The 20,862-nt window shown below is 42.0% G+C and overlaps 2 protein-coding genes across 7 annotated transcripts in view; one reads left to right on the top strand and one right to left on the bottom strand.

Moving 5' to 3' along the window:
• The window catches only part of MAP3K4 (mitogen-activated protein kinase kinase kinase 4), a 70,363-nt gene extending 68,510 nt beyond the window's left edge, over positions 1 to 1,853 (top strand). For all 6 annotated transcript variants that reach the window (XM_065731214.1, XM_065731206.1, XM_065731190.1 and 3 more), the window contains 4 exons: positions 191 to 313; positions 856 to 962; positions 1,147 to 1,326; positions 1,718 to 1,853. In XM_065731214.1, the coding sequence (XP_065587286.1) occupies positions 191 to 313; positions 856 to 962; positions 1,147 to 1,326; positions 1,718 to 1,738 (431 nt within the window). In that variant the 3' untranslated portion in view covers positions 1,739 to 1,853. The remainder of the gene's footprint in view (positions 1 to 190; positions 314 to 855; positions 963 to 1,146; positions 1,327 to 1,717) is intronic.
• A 3,140-nt stretch (positions 1,854 to 4,993) lies between these two features.
• AGPAT4 (1-acylglycerol-3-phosphate O-acyltransferase 4) overlaps positions 4,994 to 20,862 on the bottom strand; it is a 69,486-nt gene continuing 53,617 nt past the window's right edge. The window contains exons 6-9 of the mRNA XM_065731161.1: positions 19,976 to 20,078; positions 17,913 to 17,988; positions 12,179 to 12,377; positions 4,994 to 5,989 (exon numbers count right to left, since the gene is read on the bottom strand). Coding sequence (XP_065587233.1) covers positions 5,898 to 5,989; positions 12,179 to 12,377; positions 17,913 to 17,988; positions 19,976 to 20,078 — 470 coding nt within the window. The 3' untranslated portion in view covers positions 4,994 to 5,897. The remainder of the gene's footprint in view (positions 5,990 to 12,178; positions 12,378 to 17,912; positions 17,989 to 19,975; positions 20,079 to 20,862) is intronic.

Genomic DNA, 20,862 nt, shown 5'->3' with positions numbered 1-20,862 from the left:
CTTTCCTGGAGAACTCACAGCTCGAGCTGTTCTGCCAGCTGACCTGCAGTCTACTTGTGGTCTCGCTGTGATGTTTGCAGGATTGGCCATACCATAGGACTTCCAGTAGTGTATGATGGTGAGGAGTCGTCCTGGCTGAGTTCAGCGCTGGTGTTTAACAGTTGTTACTGTTTCTCTTTGTCTTCTGTAGGAGCCAACATCTTTCTTACCTCATCTGGACTGATTAAACTGGGAGACTTTGGCTGCTCAGTGAAGCTGAAGAACAACACTCAGACGATGCCTGGAGAAGTGAACAGTACGTTGGGTACCGCAGGTAAGGAAGCGTGTGTGATGCAGAAACTCCTCTGGCTACCATAAAAGAAGGTACCTCTATCAAACGTAAGAGAGTATGGCTCAGGGAAACTTGGTTTAATCTTTGCTAGGTAGATGGGCTTTACATCCATAAGCATAATGTTGTAACTGGAAAGGTAGAATGCTGTTTGTCTGGTTAATGATAAAGGTTCTGGAGATTTGTTTTCTGGGATTTTATCATCTTTCTCAACAGCCGTACTGAAACTGAAGTGTTCTTAGGGAACAGCTGCTTAATCTCTGTGTTGCAAAGCATGAAACTAACAGAGCATATACTGTACCAGTACTTTCACTATCACTTTTCACACTGAAAAGCAGTTAAGCTAAGCTGCAAATGTGTCAAAGAACAAGAAGCCAAAGCCAGCGCATGACAAAACTTAGCAAGAAAAGCAATGTGGTAATTCATTACAGATGTATTAAGAAGTGTTTGGTTTGCTTGGGTAATCACATCAGTATATACGGTTCCTTCTGCTGCATAAAATGATGACATTGTGTCTTGTTTCAAAGCATACATGGCTCCAGAAGTAATTACTAGAGCTAAAGGAGAAGGGCATGGACGTGCAGCGGACATCTGGAGCCTGGGCTGTGTTGTCATAGAGATGGTCACTGGCAAGGTAAGCGTGTCATTTACTGATGGAATGCAAAGTGCAGCTCCTCTGGAATCTCTGTGGACTCTGCTGGGAGTGAGCTCAAGTATTAGGGGTGGCTTCTACCTTCCTGGGGCACCAAGTAGATGCTTTGTTCTGTAGCAAGTTACTCACTAAACTTTGCGCTCAGCAATTCTGTTAACTGTTGCAGAGGCCTTGGCATGAATATGAGCACAACTTCCAGATCATGTATAGAGTGGGGATGGGTCATAAACCTCCTATTCCTGACAAAGTGAGTCCAGAAGGGAAAGACTTCCTTTGCCACTGCCTGGAAAGTGACCCAAAGATGAGGTGGACAGCCAGCCAGCTCCTCGACCATCCTTTCGTCAAGGTTTGTCTCACAGCTTTGGCTGCAAACACTGCAGATGGGAATCAGACCGCTGTGAGCTGGCTGTGTCATGGGCAGCCGTGCCACAGCACTTTGTATCACAGCGTGAGGCTGATGCCCTACAGAAAACAAGGTGTGGAAAACGGAGCGAGCACGTGCTTTGTTGCTCCCAAACATCTAGCTACAAGAACTTGGCACCATGCAGTGCGCTCTGCTGCTCTCGAGGTGCACTGCCCTTACGTTAAAGGCTTGTCATATTTCATCCTTGTGGCTGTTAATTGGATTTGGAGAGCTATATATGTGCCTGAAGCTTTAGGAGGTACATACGCACAGACATCTGCAACGAAGAGTAGAATCACACAAATGAATTCACTGCCTCTTGTCCCTTTCACAGGTTTGCACAGATGAAGAATGAAGTTATTCAATCGATGGCCTTTTTTATTCGGGCAAAAATACCTTTTAAACACTACTGTATGTAATATTTACATAGAGACTGTGCTGGGAAACAGTATAAAAGTTGACTTACGAAGACTGCACAAGTGACAAGCGTCACTTCCTCTGCTGCTCCTGTATGTTGTACCTGGCACATGTTGCTCACGTGACGGTGTCTGCAAGTTGAAAGAAGCTGCATGTTTCAGTGAAAGTGCCATTACTACTGTATATGGACCATATCTTTTTTTTGTTGTTGATCTTTCTCCTGTTTCTCATTTGAGAACCGTAATGTTGATACGTAGTATTTTTGAACTCTTTAGGTTCAGAAAGATGCTGTAGTGTTCCCAGGCGTTACGGACCTTGTTTTATAAATCTGTTTGTTGAGTGCACTGACTGTGAACTTTTCCTGGTTTTTTGTTTACTCGGTTTTTTGGCAAAGCTTCGGATTTGTTATGCACAAGGCTGATTAATGAAATTAAAAAAAGAAAAAAAAGTTTTTTTTCTCAATAAATGGTTTATTTTAGGAGTTGCTGGTGAAGGGTTTTTCTTCTGAAAGCAGCTGGGGAACTGTGAATTTAAGTTGTTGTTAAGATTGCAGAGGTGACAGGAATCAGTGTATCTTGCTGTTGTCAGTATCTTGTCAAATACAAACATCTAAGAAGCACGCTGCACAAGTGATAACAGAATTAAGGGTCTCTCTTCACTCCCTCCTAAGGAAATAAGGTAATGTGCACCTCCTCATGCTACCTGCTACGGTAGGGATAGTGTCAAGGGCTGAATTAACTTTCTTCTTGGACACCATAACTACAAGGAACAGCCACAGTGCACCATGCTGATATAAGGACAATCAGTTATGATTCCTGTACAGCGTTTGTTTGGCTAAAACAAGAACTTACTCTTCAGAACTTTAAAAATCAATTTCTGATCCTAGACGTTAGTATCCCTTTATTTTAATAGTCATCAATCTCAAAAAGCAGAGATCTCGGAAGCTGTTAGCAATTAGAAGAGAACATCTGCAGTGTTTGATCTATTGAGGTATGGTTATTTTGTTTGGTTTGCTATTTCAATTAGTTACCTTATAGCTGTTACTTGTAAATCTAGTGCATGTTTACCTATTCTCGTTACAGCTTTAGACCTTAAAATGGGTAAGTTAAGTTGTTAAGCAGAGAGAGAACTGCTTTTTAGTATTCTCTCTCTCTCCTCTTCATGTAGAAATTCCTGCTTTATTAGAGGTGAGGCACAGCTGGATAAGCTGCTGAGAAGGCAGCAAAAGTGACATTTAAATCCAGACCTAGGCTTTCAAAAGATAGAATTTAAACAAATAAACTTTTCCTGTCTTTCCAACTTTCAGTTATGATATGAGGGAAATTACACTGTCATCCTAAGGAAGGAGTAGGAAAGTACCTGAGGTTGAGGCCCACCCACGGCCTGCTGTGCTCTTCACTTTTTTAGCACATCATCACAGGTATCCCAGCTGTTTGTCTCCTCCTTTGTCTCGTTTCAGGTGTCCCTGTACACAAGCAGGAATCCAGAACAGCATTCAGGAGTCAGGAGAAAGGTGATAACTGTTAGGAGGTTGTTACTGAAGACCAAAAGAAGACTCCTTCACTGCACTTCAGCTTTTTATATTTTTATTTTTTGTATAAACAAATGTAAGACTACTTTCGTTAAGGCAGTTGTCGACCATACAGTTGTTTGTGGTGAAGGAGGGCTAACACTGCTTCCTACTGACATATGTCATTCTTCTAATACAGTGAACAGGGCTCGTTTACCTTTGGCAAGTACCATTAAGCCTTCTCTGTTGGCCAGTGAACACTGGAAGGGCATAGGGTTGCAGACCTGGTCTGCTGGGACTTCCAGAAGGATCCAGGGCTGGCATCTTTGTCCCTATGCCTGTTACAATGCCTGCTCCAAGAGAAATCAACATGAAATATTCTAAACATTCATTGTACTTCTGTGTTTGGTATTTTCCTCTTAGAGAAGCAGTACTGTGTGCAACTACAGAAAAAAAGGACAAAGATTGATATGGGAAGTTAAATGTCTCTCAGCATATTAAGTCAATTGTTCTTTAAAAAGGGGGGAAAAAAAGCTGATCTATATCACATGAATATGTATTTGCTGCTCAGAACTACTTTCACATACCTCTGGGGTACCATGATGAAATGCTAGCTTGAAGAAATGCTTTCTCTCTTCAACTCCCACCCATTTGCAAATAATTGTGGCTCGCTTCCACACCTAATGCACTATGGTAGTCTTTCAGATGTACACACTACACATTAGAAATGTGCTTTCCACTGTTGAGATTGCACCTGTATTGACTAAAACATGGTAGCATTTCAGCATAGAAGGGTATGTGGTTTATCAAGAGACAGCTTTATGAGCAAGACAGTATCCTCTGGCTACATCTTGTACATTAAAGAAATAAACCAAAGCCCATGATTATTTTTATGACACATACAGCTTCTTTCAGTATGCTTTGGAGCATAGGAAATGCACGTGCACAAGAGACAAAGGCCTACAAAATGAGACCCTCCTAAGATCCAAGGCCTATTTCTTCCTTCATACTGTACTTCTTAATAACTGCATTCACCCTCAACAGCTATTACTTCCTGCCACTTGCTAAATGTCTCTTTAGATACTGCATATTTAAAGGATTACTTTCTAGATGATCTGATGGTACAGAACAGCAAATGCATATTTCGTGGAATGATTCATACACTGTTGTATTAGCCTCTCTGTTGTTCCTGGCTTCAATTTTTTTATATCAAAAGATAAATGTTTTTTTTACCAGCTGCTAGAAATACTACTCTAAGAAAATGTAACATCACTGAATGTGCCATGAATACCCTCCACTGCTTGATATCAATATCTTTTGGGTTTCAAATTTTGTTGTTGTTTTGTTCCTTTAACTGACTGCAGTTGGAAGTCTCCTCTTACTTTAAAGAGCAAAAACAACAACAAACCAAGAGAAGGATGCCTAACAATCAGTACTAGGGATGTGAGAGGAACAGTTTTCCCAGGGGACTCGATCCTACTTACTTTTATTCAATTCAGAAGGGTGTCAGTAAACTCCATATAGGCATAACAAACAGCAAGCCATAACCTCTGCCCAAGGTCCCTCTTCCACTTCCTTCTTTTTTCCCCAAGAGAAAAGCAGAAGATAATTGAACTATCACCCCAGACAATGTTAAGAGTAAGTTTTCTGAAAAGACAGACAACGGATTAATTAGGTTCACAACAGTATGGGTGCAGGGCAATAACTTTTAATGCACACTTTGAATTACTTTGTTACAGCACACCCAGTTGTTTTCTGTTTCCATTGCTGTTAGAAAGCCCTAGAATTTGAGTCTGTGTTTAAAGCCAAAAGTAATTTGTTACCTATTTTTCTTTTTCCAAACTATGAATGGCATTTATTCTCAGAAGAATTTAGAAGTTTCAGCTCTACCACTAAGTACTGCCTAGGGAAAGATGTGACAGTGGGGAGCTCAGCTCTCTCCTCAGGACACAAGTCCAAATTCTGCTCTGGGTTATGCCACTGTGAGGCTCTGAGCCAACAAAATGGGCCCCTAGGCCGTCTGGCTAGGGCTCATGTGGTGCTCACTGTGGGACTCTACAGCGCTCCTGTCAGTTCAACAGAGCTGCAATATTGGTATCACCAAGCAGTGCGTCGTACTGTATTTGAACACTGACAAATTACTGTTTTTTAAACTGCTAACAGGTGAGCAAGACAGCTGTCATCAATTTTAATCATCTTGTAACAATCAACTGACATGTATCCCTTCCTTAGAGCAAGCTAAGATAAAGCCCATACCTCAGCAACCATCCATCAGTCTCCAGGTAGAGTCTCGTCATACCAGCACGCTGATTTTTTTTCTCTTCAAAACTTAGGACACTTTAGATGAAAACAAACCAACCAACCAAATGCAAACCTGTTGGGAAGAGTGTACGAAGGAGTGCCTCGTTCAAGAGCGTAATCCAGCCCAAACCCCAGGAGAAAAATAACAGGAGTGCAAATTCAGATATGCATGGCAATTGCTCATCCTACTCTTCCTTTGACCTCACTTGAAGGACCATGATATGCACTTAAAGAGTTTTCAGAGGTTGTATTTGTTCCCTTTGGGTTGAAGCAGTCTCTGAAGATACTACTTCTGTTTCTGCTTGTTGTCATTGTTGCCATAGGTGGAGCCCTTGTTAATTTCTGTAACACCTATCATCCATCTGACACCAACAGAAGCTGCAAAATGAAAAGAGAGTGAAGTTAAAAGCCTGCTTGCAGGCAGAGACCAAAGGTCTGCACGTTTTAAAAGAGACCACTGGCATTCTCTGCTTTACAGTGTGGCTGTAAAGTACTGTACAGTGAAGTGAGGTAGTACAGCCACACTCCCATTTGTCGGGTAACTTACCCACAGTACTTCATGGCAGAAAAACCTGCCCTTGTTTAGCAGATGGCTGCCCTGCCAGTCAGAGGGACCTCAACAGGCTGGAAAAAGAGTGGATAATCCAGAAGTTCAAAGAGAAATACCTTGACAGGTCCTGCACCAGGACTGCCTGGAGGGCATCATCCAGTGCACAGTGCAGAGAGATGGCTCCAAGCAAGTTCACTGCTGCTTACAGGGCACTGTTAGTCCGCAAATGGAAACAATTGCAACAAGTGAAAGATTTCTCTCATAAAAACAGAAAGAAAAAAAAAAGTCTTCGCCATTTAAACACTTATGAGCTTAGCAGACAGAGGAGGACCCAACGCAGAGCCTGCAGTCTGGGATGGTGACGTAATAGCAAGCATGAAATCACTAAGACTGGAACTAGAGGGATATAAACCACATCTGGAGATGGACATAGAGCATAAATAAGAGTGACTGTTATAGCAACCACACAGCACAGTGGGGATTTCATCAAGTTCCTGGAATGCTGCTGCCTGGACACCAAAAAATACCTTAAGTCAGCGGTCCAGATTTTTTCCTTCCCTGCTTTCTGATGGAAACTGTTCCTGTCCTTCCACCCTCATTTCACCCTGGGGAAGGCTGGGTGCAAGAAAAGACTGCACACATTTGCCAAGCCTGGGGCAGCAAAGCAGTGCTGGGTGTGCTGGGGTGTTGCAGGTGCTTCTTCCTGTGCTGACTTGCTTCTTTTGGAGCTGAACTGCCTCTGTCCAGGCATACTCTCCTTAAACCCCAGGCAGCATTTTGGTGTTCTTCCCCAGATATATATCCCCACAGTGGTAGGGTACAGCCAGGTGCACAGATGCAACACTCTCAGCAGCATCTACCAAACCTGTAGATGCTGTAGTTCCCAAATGGTTTTGTGACTACAAAGAGTGCTGCGTATGAGAGCTCAAAAAAAAAAAAAAATGACCACAAAATTAGGGCAAAACCTCTTCTGCAGCATGGGAACTGACAGAGCCACTGCATTCCCCTTACAGAATGTGCTGTTGCAGCATATATGAAGCAACTTCCTGTAGCAAGCAGGCCTCATTCAGCCAAATCAGAACTGCAAAAGAAGGAAAAGGATAAAAGGGAATCCATTTCTACTTGCTTTTATCAAGAGGAAAGTCTCAGCTTTCTTCTTCCTGTTGCAGGATGCTGAAGGGAAGCTGCCTAATAGCATGTCAGTACGGAGCCCCACAAACAATTCTCATGTATGCCCCAATGACACCGCCATGTTTAAGGACTTATTCTGCTGTTGTTTAAAATACAAACACATTATGGTAAGGAAGACAAAGAAACCGAAGAGGAATTGAGGCTAACCATCAGCTGTGAGACTTTAAGCCCTCTCCCAAACAGCAGGAGAGAGGAGCAGTCAGCTGGGGCATCCTCATGGTGCTTTGTGGCAAGCTGCATGAGGTAGCAGAGCTCCTGCAATCCTTCTGCCCATCATTGCCACCCACCAACTGACACAAGATGTTGCTGCAGACCTGCTCTGCCTGCCAGAGCACCAGGGTCTGAAAGAGGGCTGAGTTACGCAAAGCAACTCAGTTCTGAACATGGACTCTGTTTCTTGAACATTTTTTAGCTTCCAAGAAAACTGCTACCCACACACATCATAGCACCACATCCCTCATCGTAAACCTTTGCTCAGAGCAGAGAGTTTCCCCTTTTCTTTCACATCTCAGGAACTGCTCTCATCTGTTTCCTGTGTTTTGCACCACACAGCAACTGTAGTAGGGGTACTGAAATTTCCCATACAGAGTCTGCTGTACAGTTGTGTTGCATAGGTTGTACACTGAAATGAATCTGTACAACTACAGCTTATACTAATTGTAGAAACTTCTACTTAGTGTCTGTCTTATCTACTGTAAAGGAAAAGAAAGAAGCAAGTAGTGACAACAAAAAACGTCAAACCCTACAGTCCAGGCACCAGGCTCAAAGGCCAGACTGCCTGGCAGCTCCACCAACAGGCAGAATCCTGCACATGGTTTGCATCCTCCCGGTATCGTAAAACATCCTGTAACATTCCCTCACCTCATCTCATGCTATGGGCACCACCAGCCATGCTGCCCAGATCACATCGTGCTCTGACCCTCTGGTGCACCTATTCACTATCAGATCACTGCCACATCAAGACTCCCCTGTTTGTGATCTGTGGAAGCGGACATTCTAATAGCACTGACCACACACTGCATAGAAGATACACAGCATCATTACTCATTACTATTTATGCTTGTTTCATATGAAATACTTCTGTCTGTAACTGATACTAAACTGCTGGAGCCATACCATAAGCTCAGATATCATTATGCTTTTAGCATTAGACATGTAAGAGCTACTGTCAGATACAAATATGAACATCTGACAGACCCACTGCTTTAACACTGTAATTGCCAGTACCAGTTTTAAACAGTACCTGTTAGTTAAGTACATAAATCTCTTTGTCACATGGCCCATGCAACTACAGCTGCCAGAGCAGGTCCAGAGGAGGGCCACAAAGATGATCAGAGGGCTGGAGCTCCTCCCCTATGAAGAAGGGCTGAGGCAGCTGGGCTTGGTCAGCCTGGAGAAGAGAAGGTTCTGGAGAGACCTCATCATGGCCTCCAGTACTTAAAAGGACCTTATAAACAGCAGGGAGACTGACTTTATACACCATCTGATAGGATGGGGGGAACAGATTTGAACTAAAAGAGGGGAGATTTAGATTAGATGTTAGGAGGGAATTCTTTACGCAGAGGGTGGTGAGGCACTGGAACAAATCACGCAGGGAAGCTGTGGATGCCCCATCCACAGGTGCTCAGGGCCAGGCTGGATGGGGCCCCAGACAGCCCGAGCTGGTGGGTGGCAGCCCTGCCCATGACAAAGGGTTGGAACAAGGTGCCTTTAACATCCATTCCAGCCCGAGCCGTTCTGTGACTCTATGATTCAAAAGACTTTTGTCCTTCGAGCTGCTTGAGCATTTATCCTCTGGAGCTGGGACTGCCTTGTGTCAGTTCAAGTAGCAACACAAAGGGCTCCTGGTCCCAGACCGGTAGTTACATATTAGCACAATGCAATGATTATGATGAGTATAAATAGCCAAACTGCTGCACAGCAAGGCAAGAGGGGATGGCTCAGCATTCTCAGAATACAGAAGAGACATTGTTTATTTAGGGCTGAAAGGGTCTGAGCTGAACCAGCAGAGCTATATATACATCAGTTATTCATTCCTCAGACTTAGGTTCTGGGGTACTACTGTGTTTTCACTCCAGCCTGACCATCATGGGGCATTTCTCTCACAGATAATTCCACCTGAACAGCCACCACCAAGCCAGTCAGCATTTTACTGGAGAAGACAATTAGCAGGGGCTGTTGGAAAGACAAATAACACTCAGAAAACAAAGCAGAGGATCACGTTGTAGAACCTCTCATACCCACCTCCTTTTCCTATCACAGAATACTCAGCATAGGTGCAGATAGCACAATAATAAAGGTAATGTTATCGTATACAGAAACCTGCCCTTTGAAACAGTGAAGTCTATCTATAATGGGTCTTAGGGACTGCAGGAAGCTTCTACATGCAGGTACCAGATCACCTCTCGCTTTGGGAAAGACAGCAAGTAAAGCTCCACCTGGATTGCTGCCAACAGGCTCTGCCAAGCAGACAGTTCCAAGTGGGATGAGGAATCACAGCCACCAAAAATCTTCCGTGTTCTTCCACTGCTGCCTCCTAGCCTCTGTAGAAGTCATCTTGAGATTGCACCTACAGCTGGAGACTTGCAAAATGAAACACTTGTTGCCCCTCTGTCAGAAGATGGCCACATCACATCCAGGACATCTGGCGACAGAGAGACCCCTCAGGATAAAAAGCAAAGCTTGGGGGGACGGCCCTGCTACAAAGACTCAGCTGGTGGCTACAAAAGGCAGTGTAACTGCTAGGGCTGAAGTTTTGATGCTTCCAAAGAATGAGACCAAAAATTTCCAACTGGGAAAGATAATGCTTTCAAAGGCATATAGTTAAAAAAGAGAGATACTATAATGTACTAAGGGAGCTACTGTCCTCTTAGCGAGTAATGACACATCCGCTTTCAAGTGTACAGCGTAACCAACTCTGTTTACTGAAGGCTGAGCTTTCTTCCTCTCCCACAGATTGTCTGCCCTGCACAGCTTTTTGGAGACTGTCAGCTACTAAGTGACATCACCTTGCTGTTTTGCCAGCTCATCAGTAAGAGGTGGCTGGCTGAATGTAATCAGATGATACCCTCTGCTACAGGCGGTGCAGTGCCTCCTGCCACGCTGCGGATCCTGGCCAATTACAGGCACTCTGACTATGATCACACCATGTATTCCGAGAGAAAATAGAGCTGTTGCTAAGCACAGGGGTCTTTCAGATCCCTGTACAGGAACTGGAACCTGCAGCATCCCGCAGATGTTGCTGGTAACGTATGGTGCCTCAGTGCAAATCAAACAGTGGATTGTTAATCTCACCATTCTCAACGCGCTCCTCAGCTGCACATTTGCAGCCTGGAAGCTCACACTATTATCCTGGAAGCTGACTGCTGCTATAGTTCACTCTCAACTCCAGCATCACAAATAACCTGAAAAAAGTCCTTTGGATTCAGAGGGCTCACAGCAGCCTGTTTATTAATCTTGCCTCGTGGCCAGAAGCAGAAGAAAGAACTAAGTGGGACATAAGATATCCCCCCAGAAAGTTTCTTTTCCCGCCCATTCTTAGTAGCATCATACTTTTTTTCTTTACAGGGTCTATCCATCCCTTCCTGATAAAGAAGCAGATGCAACTAGACTGTAAAGACAATCTACATTTACAATCAAGAGATAGTAAGATGGTACTAGATTTGGTGGTAGCAGGGTGGGGGGTTGTTGTTAAGGGTTAAATTTAGAAACATCACATATGACAACACATTAAAGCATTTGGCCTTGAGGCTGAAACCCAACCCTCTGGATTACGCAGTGAGGCTTCCTGTAGAGGGTCCAAAAGGGATAAGGCACCCTGGAACAGCATCTGAACAACAAGCCCACAAAGTGGAAAAGCTGAATTAAGAGGAGAATGCTGAATAAATGAGGAATTTACAAAATGTTCCAGTAGCTGAGCTTCAGTGCCTCATTATACCACAATTCCACCGACCAGTAACAAACAAATTACTCAAGCATTTCTTCCAAAAGCAGAATATCAAGTGCTATAGCCAGAGAAATAGCATTTGCAGTGGTGTCATACCTCATCCCATTCACTGTTGTGAAAGTGTTTCTTTTTTAAAGTATATTTGTAATATACCCAGATGTTAAGGTGAGAAAGCCACAAGTACACGAGACAGTGGCCATACAAGATACTTGCTTTATAAATCTATGGCTTATTCTGGATAGGAACTTGTTCATCCAACGTGTACTCAATACCCCCAGAAGTGCAGACTCCCAAATGCAATTTTGTCTGCCCAACTTACTTCCATGAAGGACATGCTAAGAAATCTCCCTCCTTTTCTGTGGGTCAGCACATGACCACCTCAACCACAAACCAAGACAGCCCAGAACTGCCACAGGTACTGCAGAAATCACCTATGGCAATCTATGCTTTATGCTGCATAAATCAGACTAGATGGTTACAACAGGCTTGATAACTCCCTGCCTTAAATCACAAGTTCATGGATTTACAATGGATGATGTACCAGACCGCAGTCATGTTACAGAATTCAAATAAGCTTTCAGTACTTATAGGCATTGAAAGTGAAATCTAGCACCACACTACAGAGAGGAAGAAGGCCTCTTGTAGGCAACCTGCTGGAAACATACTGTTTGGTTTCTACAGAAACAGAATAATTTGTATGCAGCTCTTAAAGAAACATCATGCAACTATACAAAGACAAATAAGAAAAGGATCCACCTAACCTATTCCAGGCAAAAACTGATATAGTTTCACACAGTCTGTTGAATCACAGAGGCTTCGTAAGGCTTAGTAAGTCAAGACAGTTATCCTGTAAGTAAACTTCTTGTTTGAGAAAACTTACCCATTACAATGACAAATCCAAAACTAGCCAGTGTTAGTGATGATCCACTGTTGATCATGTTGATGAGCAGCTTGAATAAGGGATATAGCAGCAATAAGGCCCAGAAAAGCCAGTTCAAAAGCGTCCATGGGCGTCGGGGTGGTACTATAGGGACTGCTGGGTAGGTTCCTGTTCGGTAGTACTCTTCCTGGAATGCATCCTGGTACAACAAAGGAGAGCAACAATTTAATCCCCATCTGCCAACAAAACTACCCATTCCTGACTTTGATGTCTTGTCTGCATGTCTGTAGCCCTGGGGTGAGATCAAAGACCAAGTCATGGTTGGAAAGCATGCACTCTGAAGTCAACGAGCACATAATCAGAAAAAAGAGCTTACATGGATGTGTATGCATCCTCCCTTTCTCTTACACACAGAAGCCTCAGAAATAGCATGCCTAGAGAGTATAACAAACCCAGTAAAGGAAAATGGGTGAGGAGATGTACACTCTTGCAGCTGTGTAGATATCACTGTTGCGCTTCTTACGAGAGCTGCAGCCACTGGAATAATAGTAGTGGGAAGCCAGAGAAGCATTTGGGCTATATCTGCAACAGCAGACCCTCTGCTCCCTAATGTTTTTCCATGCACTGCTCTAAAACAGCCATGTCAGAAAAGGTGGACACCCCCATTTTGTATCATCCTCCAGAGAACACCTCCCATTCCCGTTCACTTTGTCCCATAGATACAATCTTACTCATCTTGTTCCCATGCAATCAATGGAAGACAGACCTCTCTAAAGAAAAGTTGAGTATACAAATAGTATAGAGAGTCTTTAACTGGTCTTGATTAGCAGAATAAGAGGAAGACAGTAGGGTAGGGTTTTGTTTGTTCTATGGTTTGGGGGTACACGTGGTGTTGTGCTTTGTTTTCTTCTTTTGAAGCACAGAAGGTTTGGAATTCAGTACTTTGCTCTAAAGTTTACATGGGTGAACAGCACTGCCTTCAACAATGTGATCAACTTCACATATCAAAGCTGGAGGGAAAAACAAAAAAACAAACAAAAAAAAACATCTTCCTTCTGGTTCCAAAAGCAAAGATTATTAATCTGATTAACAGAAGACTGGTTAATGAGTCAGAATTAGACTAACACAAGGAACCCCAATTAAGACAGAATAAAGGGTCACATTTCTTCAAAGAAAGAAATGCTTCATGATTGTTTCCAAAAATGCTGGCAAAGCCAAGATTGTCCTAATCAACCACAAGAAGATTAGTTCTACTATGCTATAATTTTACATTTACTTATGCTCCAGCTGACATGGACAATTCTTTAATTATTTAATGGCAATTTGAGCTGCTACCATTTGATCTAATTCAAAGGGAGCATTTAACTTCTAAGAGATTACACAGTAATTAAAGCGTTGCTCTCTCTTTACTGAGATTAGAAAAATTATGACTACTTTGTTCGTATGAACTAGATTGTACGAGGATCTTATGACCAATTAATTAGCTGTCTTCAATAGATTATACAACGTATGAAGTTTTCTTTACAGTGCTTTGAGGATTTCAGTTTATGAGTGGCTCAACACAGTTACCTATCATCAGCAAATTGAATTCTACTATATACAGCTTGGCTTCTAAATATCAGCACTACTTAGAAGAATATGAAGAATTCTGACTATTATTGGTAACACCATTAGGGGGCCTATTACTACAGACTGCAACACAGACACTTAAAACAAGTAGAATATTTTCCCACTTGTTGCCCCTGCACAGCACTAGTGTCAGCAAAACCACTGACCCTATCTTACCATGGTATTTGAGATAGATGTGAGAAATACACAATGGACAAACGGATGTCACTGTTGTCACCTCCACTAATATATTATACACGACTGTGGGCAATGGCTCCTTAATTCAGTTAGGATTCCTTACCCTTAAAAACACTACTCTTTTTCACAGAACAGATCTGTGCGTTGATCTGTATTCTCAGACCTACAGGGTGCCCATGGTACTCACGTACAGCTCAAGGCAGTATTTAAATCTGTTATGTATACCAATATTCCTCACAACCACCTCCTCCACAATCATCTCTTTTCATTCCCCTGCATGCAGAAATTGTTTTCTGTTTGTAATAAGTTTCACCCACTCAAGAATCATTTTCAGACGTGGAAGAATGCTATCCCTAACTATTCACCAAACTTGAGTTTCTTCAGACACCGAGGTGAATAATGCAGTAGTGAAAAAACAGGGAAAAATCCTTGTCATACAAGAATCTAACTGGATTCTTGCCTCCTGCTCCCACCAAGGGAGGTCCAGCTACAGAGGGATGCCACCACTCTTCCACAAAGAAATCCTCAAAGAATAAGTATCCAGAAATACACTCTTAGTTCCTAAACACTTGAGTTCTGTACTCTTTCCCTCTTCACTTATCCTTTACTAATTCCCTGAGGCATTTTGGCATATATATTCACGCCCTGTTTTCTACGCTCTTCTTACAAATGAGAAGAATCAGAAACTCACTTTCTTTTTAATGGAAATTAACATTCTCAAGCAGAACTTCTATTTCAGGAGCTGAAGCTGTAAAGAGTTACAAAGAAAAAAAACATGCAAAGGCTAGCAGAGCTGTGATAATTATACAATCCCTCTTCAGACTGGGCACTAACATGCACTAACACGCTCAATCTATTTCTTGCTAAAGTCAAGTCTTTTAGTGGTAACAGTTTAATAAAAGAAAAATGAGAAATAAAGAAAGAGAAAAAAGCAATTTGCAACCCAAGTTGCACCTTTGTCACGAGCCAGTGTTAACTAAAACACTTCTGGCTGCCTGTGGAAGGACAAAATTCACCCTGAGCAGAGGAAGAAGCACAAGGGCATGGCATCTGTGTATGCCTGGGAGTGTGGGAAGGACAACGGCGTCTGGTTTGTAATAGGGGGTTGCCACTGTTCATCTGCAAAGGTCCCGTTTGGTACATTTGCAGCAGGGCTCAATCAGAAAACAGGAGTCTGAAGTAGAAAGAACACGAGGCAGACTCACGGAGGGCAGTATCTCCAATTGAGGAGTGTATAACTGAGACCAGGCAGCGAGGTGAAAATGACAATACAAGCTTTTCTCAAAGTCTGATTCCTTCATTCATGATTAAAAAGGGTCATGTCCCTTTACATCCACTAACATCATATTTCTTTCCTCATTCAAACAGCTTTGTGTCCCTGATGATTATGAGTGCCTGGCACTCCAGCCTTGTCCTGTGGCATGCCACAGCCACTACCTCATGCTACTCGAGTACTGTCCAGCTCTGCCCAGTTGGGAAGGATAGAGGAGCTTACCATTAACTTAATGACATGCTCCCATGCTAGAAGCAAAATACACACTGTCATGCTTTGGGGGGAGCAGGGCTCTTCAGGAGCGATTTTTTCACATATAAGCTAGAGCAGTTTGATTCATAGCTTGCAGAATGACCCTGCTTATCCTCACCCTTTTTGTTACCACGGCCTTGCAAAAAAGACAGGGCAGCTATTACTGGTAGCTCTTGGAGCTTCACGGCTGATGAATGTCTCTGAGTGCACCTGCATAACGAGAGGTGCATCGTGGGGCAACCCTGCAACAAGCACATAATTCATCTGTGAAGGTGTCCCAGAGCTGGCAGACAGTGCACAGTGCAGAAAAAGCTCAGATTGCTGTGAACCAACCGTGCTGCATGCTCTCACCCCCCGTAAGGCTTGAGAGGGTATTGCAAAATTACAAGCAACAGCACATGCAACTGTAATGCAAGATAAAACAGAGATCTGATTTTCAGGAGCGTGCATACCTTGTTTTATTTTAAAACAGTAAGTGGAATGCTACAACCAAAATAGACAAAGCAGCTGGTGAGTGCACATATTGCAGTGATTTAATGTCCTTTGAACACAAGTTCATTACTATTTATCATTAAGATTTACTGACTCTGGAGATATAAGCCTAAAACAGAATTCACTTTTGGAAGCAACAGTATCAGTGCTGCCTGTCATCTCACCTAAGAGCCAAACCTTGTCTAAAAGAAATACGGTAGAAAGGTGAAGCAGAATTGCATTTTCACTGTGCACAAGAGCTTTCATGATCTCAGAACTCTTCAGTTATCCCTGCTCTGTTCCCTCCTGAGCAGTCTGATTTCAGAGACAAATGACTGCATTGAAATAGTGTAAAACAGTTGAAAAGGAACATGTCATCTTCCGATCCCAAACCATCCAACCAACAGAACTAAAAAAAAAAGCCAAACCCCAAAACATCCACACTAACAAAAAGATTCTCAGGGAAAGGAAAACTAAACATGTTCCCTCCTCCTATAATTAGATGGGAGCACTATGGACTCAACCAACCAGCAAACTAAGCTGTGAGGAAAAAAGTAAGATAGATGTACACTCTGTTTGCATTAGAAATAACTGCCAGAGGGAGAATAAAAGAAAACAAAGTGAATTACTGCAAAGGATGTAATAGAGAATTCAAGAAAACAATTTCCACATTCTCATTTAATTTATGTTCCTTTCTGCAAAAGTCTAAACATTATCTTAGCAATGTGAAACACGGTTAGAAATAAAGGTGTAGTAGAAGGAAATTGACTTTTGCAATGTACAACAAAAAGACAATTTGCCTTAATATACTTGTAGACAGTGAGCACAGGTCCATAGGTAACAATGCCATCCTGTAGAAATGCATTAGAGGCAGTGACTGAATCAGTTAGAGAGAGGGAGAATCAAGGCAGTTAGTAGGTCTGTAACTGGAAGCTCAATACACATTTACTTTGCATGGTCTTGTAAACAAGCTGCTTGCAGGAGACAGCAAATAAACTAGGAGTAAACATAGTTTGAAGTGGAGTAAGATTAGGGCATAGTCACCATGGAAATGCTAACGTGGTGTTCTGGGTTGAGTACAATGAACTGCATCGCAGAACTTTACTGCACTAATGAAAACATTACTTAGCTTCAGTCTAAAATTTCTAATTCCTAAGCACTGCTGTATTCAAATCTAAATACATAACTGAGGTCATATCATGCCTTGTGCACCTGTGACTCCTACTGACTGAAACGAGAGTGCTGAGTGTATTCAAAGGGCGCATACCCAACCGGTATCTCTTAAGTTCATAAAGACAAACCATGACAAACAGATTCTGAAAACCTGAAGGACAAATACAGAAGCATTTGAAAAAAAATAAATGAATGGGAATCTACAAGCATGCAGTCACTATTATTCTGCAACTGTCCTATGATTAAGGATCCTAAATGCCTCCATGGCATACCTCCATTGCTATGTGCACAATGTGAAAGCAATTTATCAGCTTGTCTGGTCAGTGTTGGATATTTGCCTCGTAAAATAAGACAGGCTAAAACAAGGGACAAACGTTTTAATATACTAAAACAAAATACACTTTGTTTAGCCCACTAATTACTTATTGATTTAGGAGATGCCTCTTCTATCAAAGAAGAGGCAGTTGCTGTTTTGTATACTTCCTCTATAGTAGAGCCTTAAAAATACTCCCTCACTGAGGCTTGCATAAGTTTCCTTCCCCTTGCTCTTTAAAACAACAACAGAAAAAAGATAACTATGACTGACAGTGTAAGACCTCTTTGCAACTGGAGAAGCAGAACACTTGTCTCGAAAAACAACCAACCAACCCACAAACCCCAAAAGCACAACCACTGTGCATGAACATTGTGGAGATCTACAAACAGTATAAAGAACTGAATGCCAGTAGCTCACCAACTCCGTCTAGAGAAAACACCAACCTTTTCTTGATATAGTCTGTGGAGCCAACTAGAACACTCCTGCTCATCTTCTGGGATTTCTTCCAATGGAATCCGCCTGCCAATAGTAAACAGGAGAAATTGAAGAATATTAAATAGTTCCACTGTGACGAACAGCACTTAGATTGTAGACTGATCATCCATCTGACAGGACACGCACTGTACTCCCCCCGCCACTCTTCCATTTATTAAATAAATTGTGGTAACAGCTCCCACATCAGCAGAGCATAGTTTGCTTATAGTTACCTTCAATTCTCAGATGTATCTGAAACTCAGGTATCGATTTCTGAAATAGTAATGCACTCTATCTGAGCTCACTTTCTAGCCAAAGGTTTGCAATTTTCTGTTTCTAAAGAAAGGTATCAAATGAGCTGATTTCCTACTTCACTCAAGGAGCTCAAGGCTGTGTTTAACAGCCTAGGCACCAGAGAGATCACACTATTCTCCTCATAACTAGGGTAAAGCAGATCTAATATTTTTCAGGTAACTTTTCTGATTCTTTTTTTCCTTTATTTATTTATTTATTTTGCATGAGTGCACCTTTAGATCATTTCCAGCAAAATGGCTTCTTTCACAGAAAAACCATACTTAGAAAAAAAATACTGAATAAATTAAGTGATCTCTGGTCAAGTGACAGAAAAAAAATCCCTTTGGCATCTTCACTTAGAAATGCCAGTAACAATTCTTAATAGATTTTATATTTTTTCAGTATAATATATACTTTAATTCATCTCTTTTGAGAGCAATACTGAATTGACTTCTTTCAGCAAAGGAGAGAATACCTCCCATAGTCAAGACACTCCTGTTTGCAGCTAAAAAAAGAGGTGCAACACTACTGCTTTATAGCCTTTACTTAAGAGTATCTTAAGAAAACAATCATCAGAAGTCAAAATTGAAGCAGAGACAAACGACATGATCCAAATTTTACAAACATCTATGCACAACACCTGCAGCACTTCAATAAAAGCAAGCATAGAAGATTTTGAAGGACATTTGTGCAATTAACTGTCTGAGCCAAGTAGTTTACCCTGTCTCTAAGAGCTTGCTGGGAAGCTCAAGAGGACAGAATGGCACATGGTAAGCCCAAGTCATAAAAAGTGATTTCCATGCTACATCAAATTGATCTGGAGCAAGCTGGAAGGGTGCAAAGAGAGACACAGCAAGCTGCACACCCCTACGCTGTTGGAGGAATGGACAATGCAGCTAGGAAGGGACAGCTGATCCTGCACGAACACTAGCCAGCCCAATCATATACACAAAACAAGGCTACTAGACTGAGGCACTCATGACTGTCAGGTATGTAAACAAACTCATGTAGCATCCATGAAGAATCAAGAGACTGTCCTTGGCAAAAAGAATTCTCAATGGAAGGTTTTTTAAACAGATAGAAAAAGGGTGGTAAGAAGAAAAGGTCAACTAGATTCTATTTCAAGACAGTTCAATTGGACCAGCAAATTACTTACAATGATCATTTGTGGGATGACTTCTAGGCTCCCATGCACCGATTCTAGCCTATCACATACCTCAAATAACTACACAGCATGAGTACTGATGGAAGAACCTAGCTTGGGATGGGAGATCTTTGAAGTCGGTTCATCCTCATCATTTACAGAAACATTAGTGATAGAGAATCTTGTCTTTTTTTTTTTTTTTTTTCCATTACACAGCCCCTCCTAGGCAGAGACAGTCAAATTACCACATCTATATCAGAGATGAGAACAGTCCTGAGACTGGCTTCCATCTAGAAGCAAAACACTGCTCCAGAGGGGAAGTGTGCTGATGAGGTTTCTTGACTTCTGCCTCTGGTGCAGGCCTCAATTAAAAAAAAAAAAAATACAATCCTGTAGAGCTATTTACAGTTACAGAGCTTTACACAAAACCCTGATCAACCCATATGAGTTTTTCATCTGAATCAACTGTGACGCCAGGTTGGTAAAGATTTGCTACACTCATTACTGGCTTGAAAATACTTCCTTATTTGTGGAAGTGTGACTGCAAGTATACTCTCTCGTATGAAAAAAGGAAATAAAATGTAGATTACTTGCCTTACATATAAATCTGCATGATATTTCTTTCCGTTTAGAACGCCCAGCAGTGTTGGATTCTCGTTATTTCTAAAATTGAGGGTAGAATCATAGACTGCTGAAACTACAAGAAGAAAAACAGGTTATGTGACAAGAGAAGTAACAGAATGAAAAAATCATTCACTCTCAGATGAGAATATTTACACATAAAGGCATCAGCGACAGCACCACTGTTTCAGCTATCTCCAAAGTAAAGATAATGATTCAACGTGCAGATTATCAGAAGCCAAATATCCAGTAAACACTTTCAAGAATTATGCCAGCAGAATGGACGAGTTTTGTCTCTATGCTTGTCTCCTCCCCCAGCAGACATCAGACACCAAGTGAAGGGAACATAATGACAGTTTATAAATCACAGGGCACCCTAGAAGCCCAGTGGTTGGAAAACTATCAGCTTTCTCAACTCAGTCTCAGTAAAGCACTCTTCCTCCCATTCTCCTACAAAAAGCTGGGCAAATAATCAGGCAGATAAACCACACAAACATCAAACAATACATACATACAGTTTGTCTAAGAACGGGTAAAGTTCATCAGAAATGCATCCTGCAGCCAGAGGGCTTGATGCAACTATTATTTTGGGTTCCAAACAATCTCTCCTTCACATCCATTCATGGATAACAAAGGCAATTGCTACAGGGCAAAGGCAGGGACAGATTAACAGAACTTGACCTGTGTGAGTTGGGCTACTGCTAAGGCTACAGCTATGATGGATATAATATCTGAGCTCCAATGCAAGGAAGCATTTGGCCTGAGGAGGACACCTTTTGCATTTGAGGACTGTGCAGTAACAGTAAAAGCATTTGGCAAGCAAGGCTCTTTCTTAATTGAACTTAGCACTGAAAAATAGT

The sequence above is a fragment of the Cyrtonyx montezumae genome, unplaced genomic scaffold (assembly GCF_038088225.1).
Source record: "Cyrtonyx montezumae isolate F1298 unplaced genomic scaffold, pur_monq_1.0 scaffold_0, whole genome shotgun sequence".
Lineage (NCBI taxonomy): Eukaryota > Metazoa > Chordata > Aves > Galliformes > Odontophoridae > Cyrtonyx > Cyrtonyx montezumae.
Note: the sequence above shows the minus strand (reverse complement) of the source record. Positions and strands in the feature narration are given on the sequence as shown.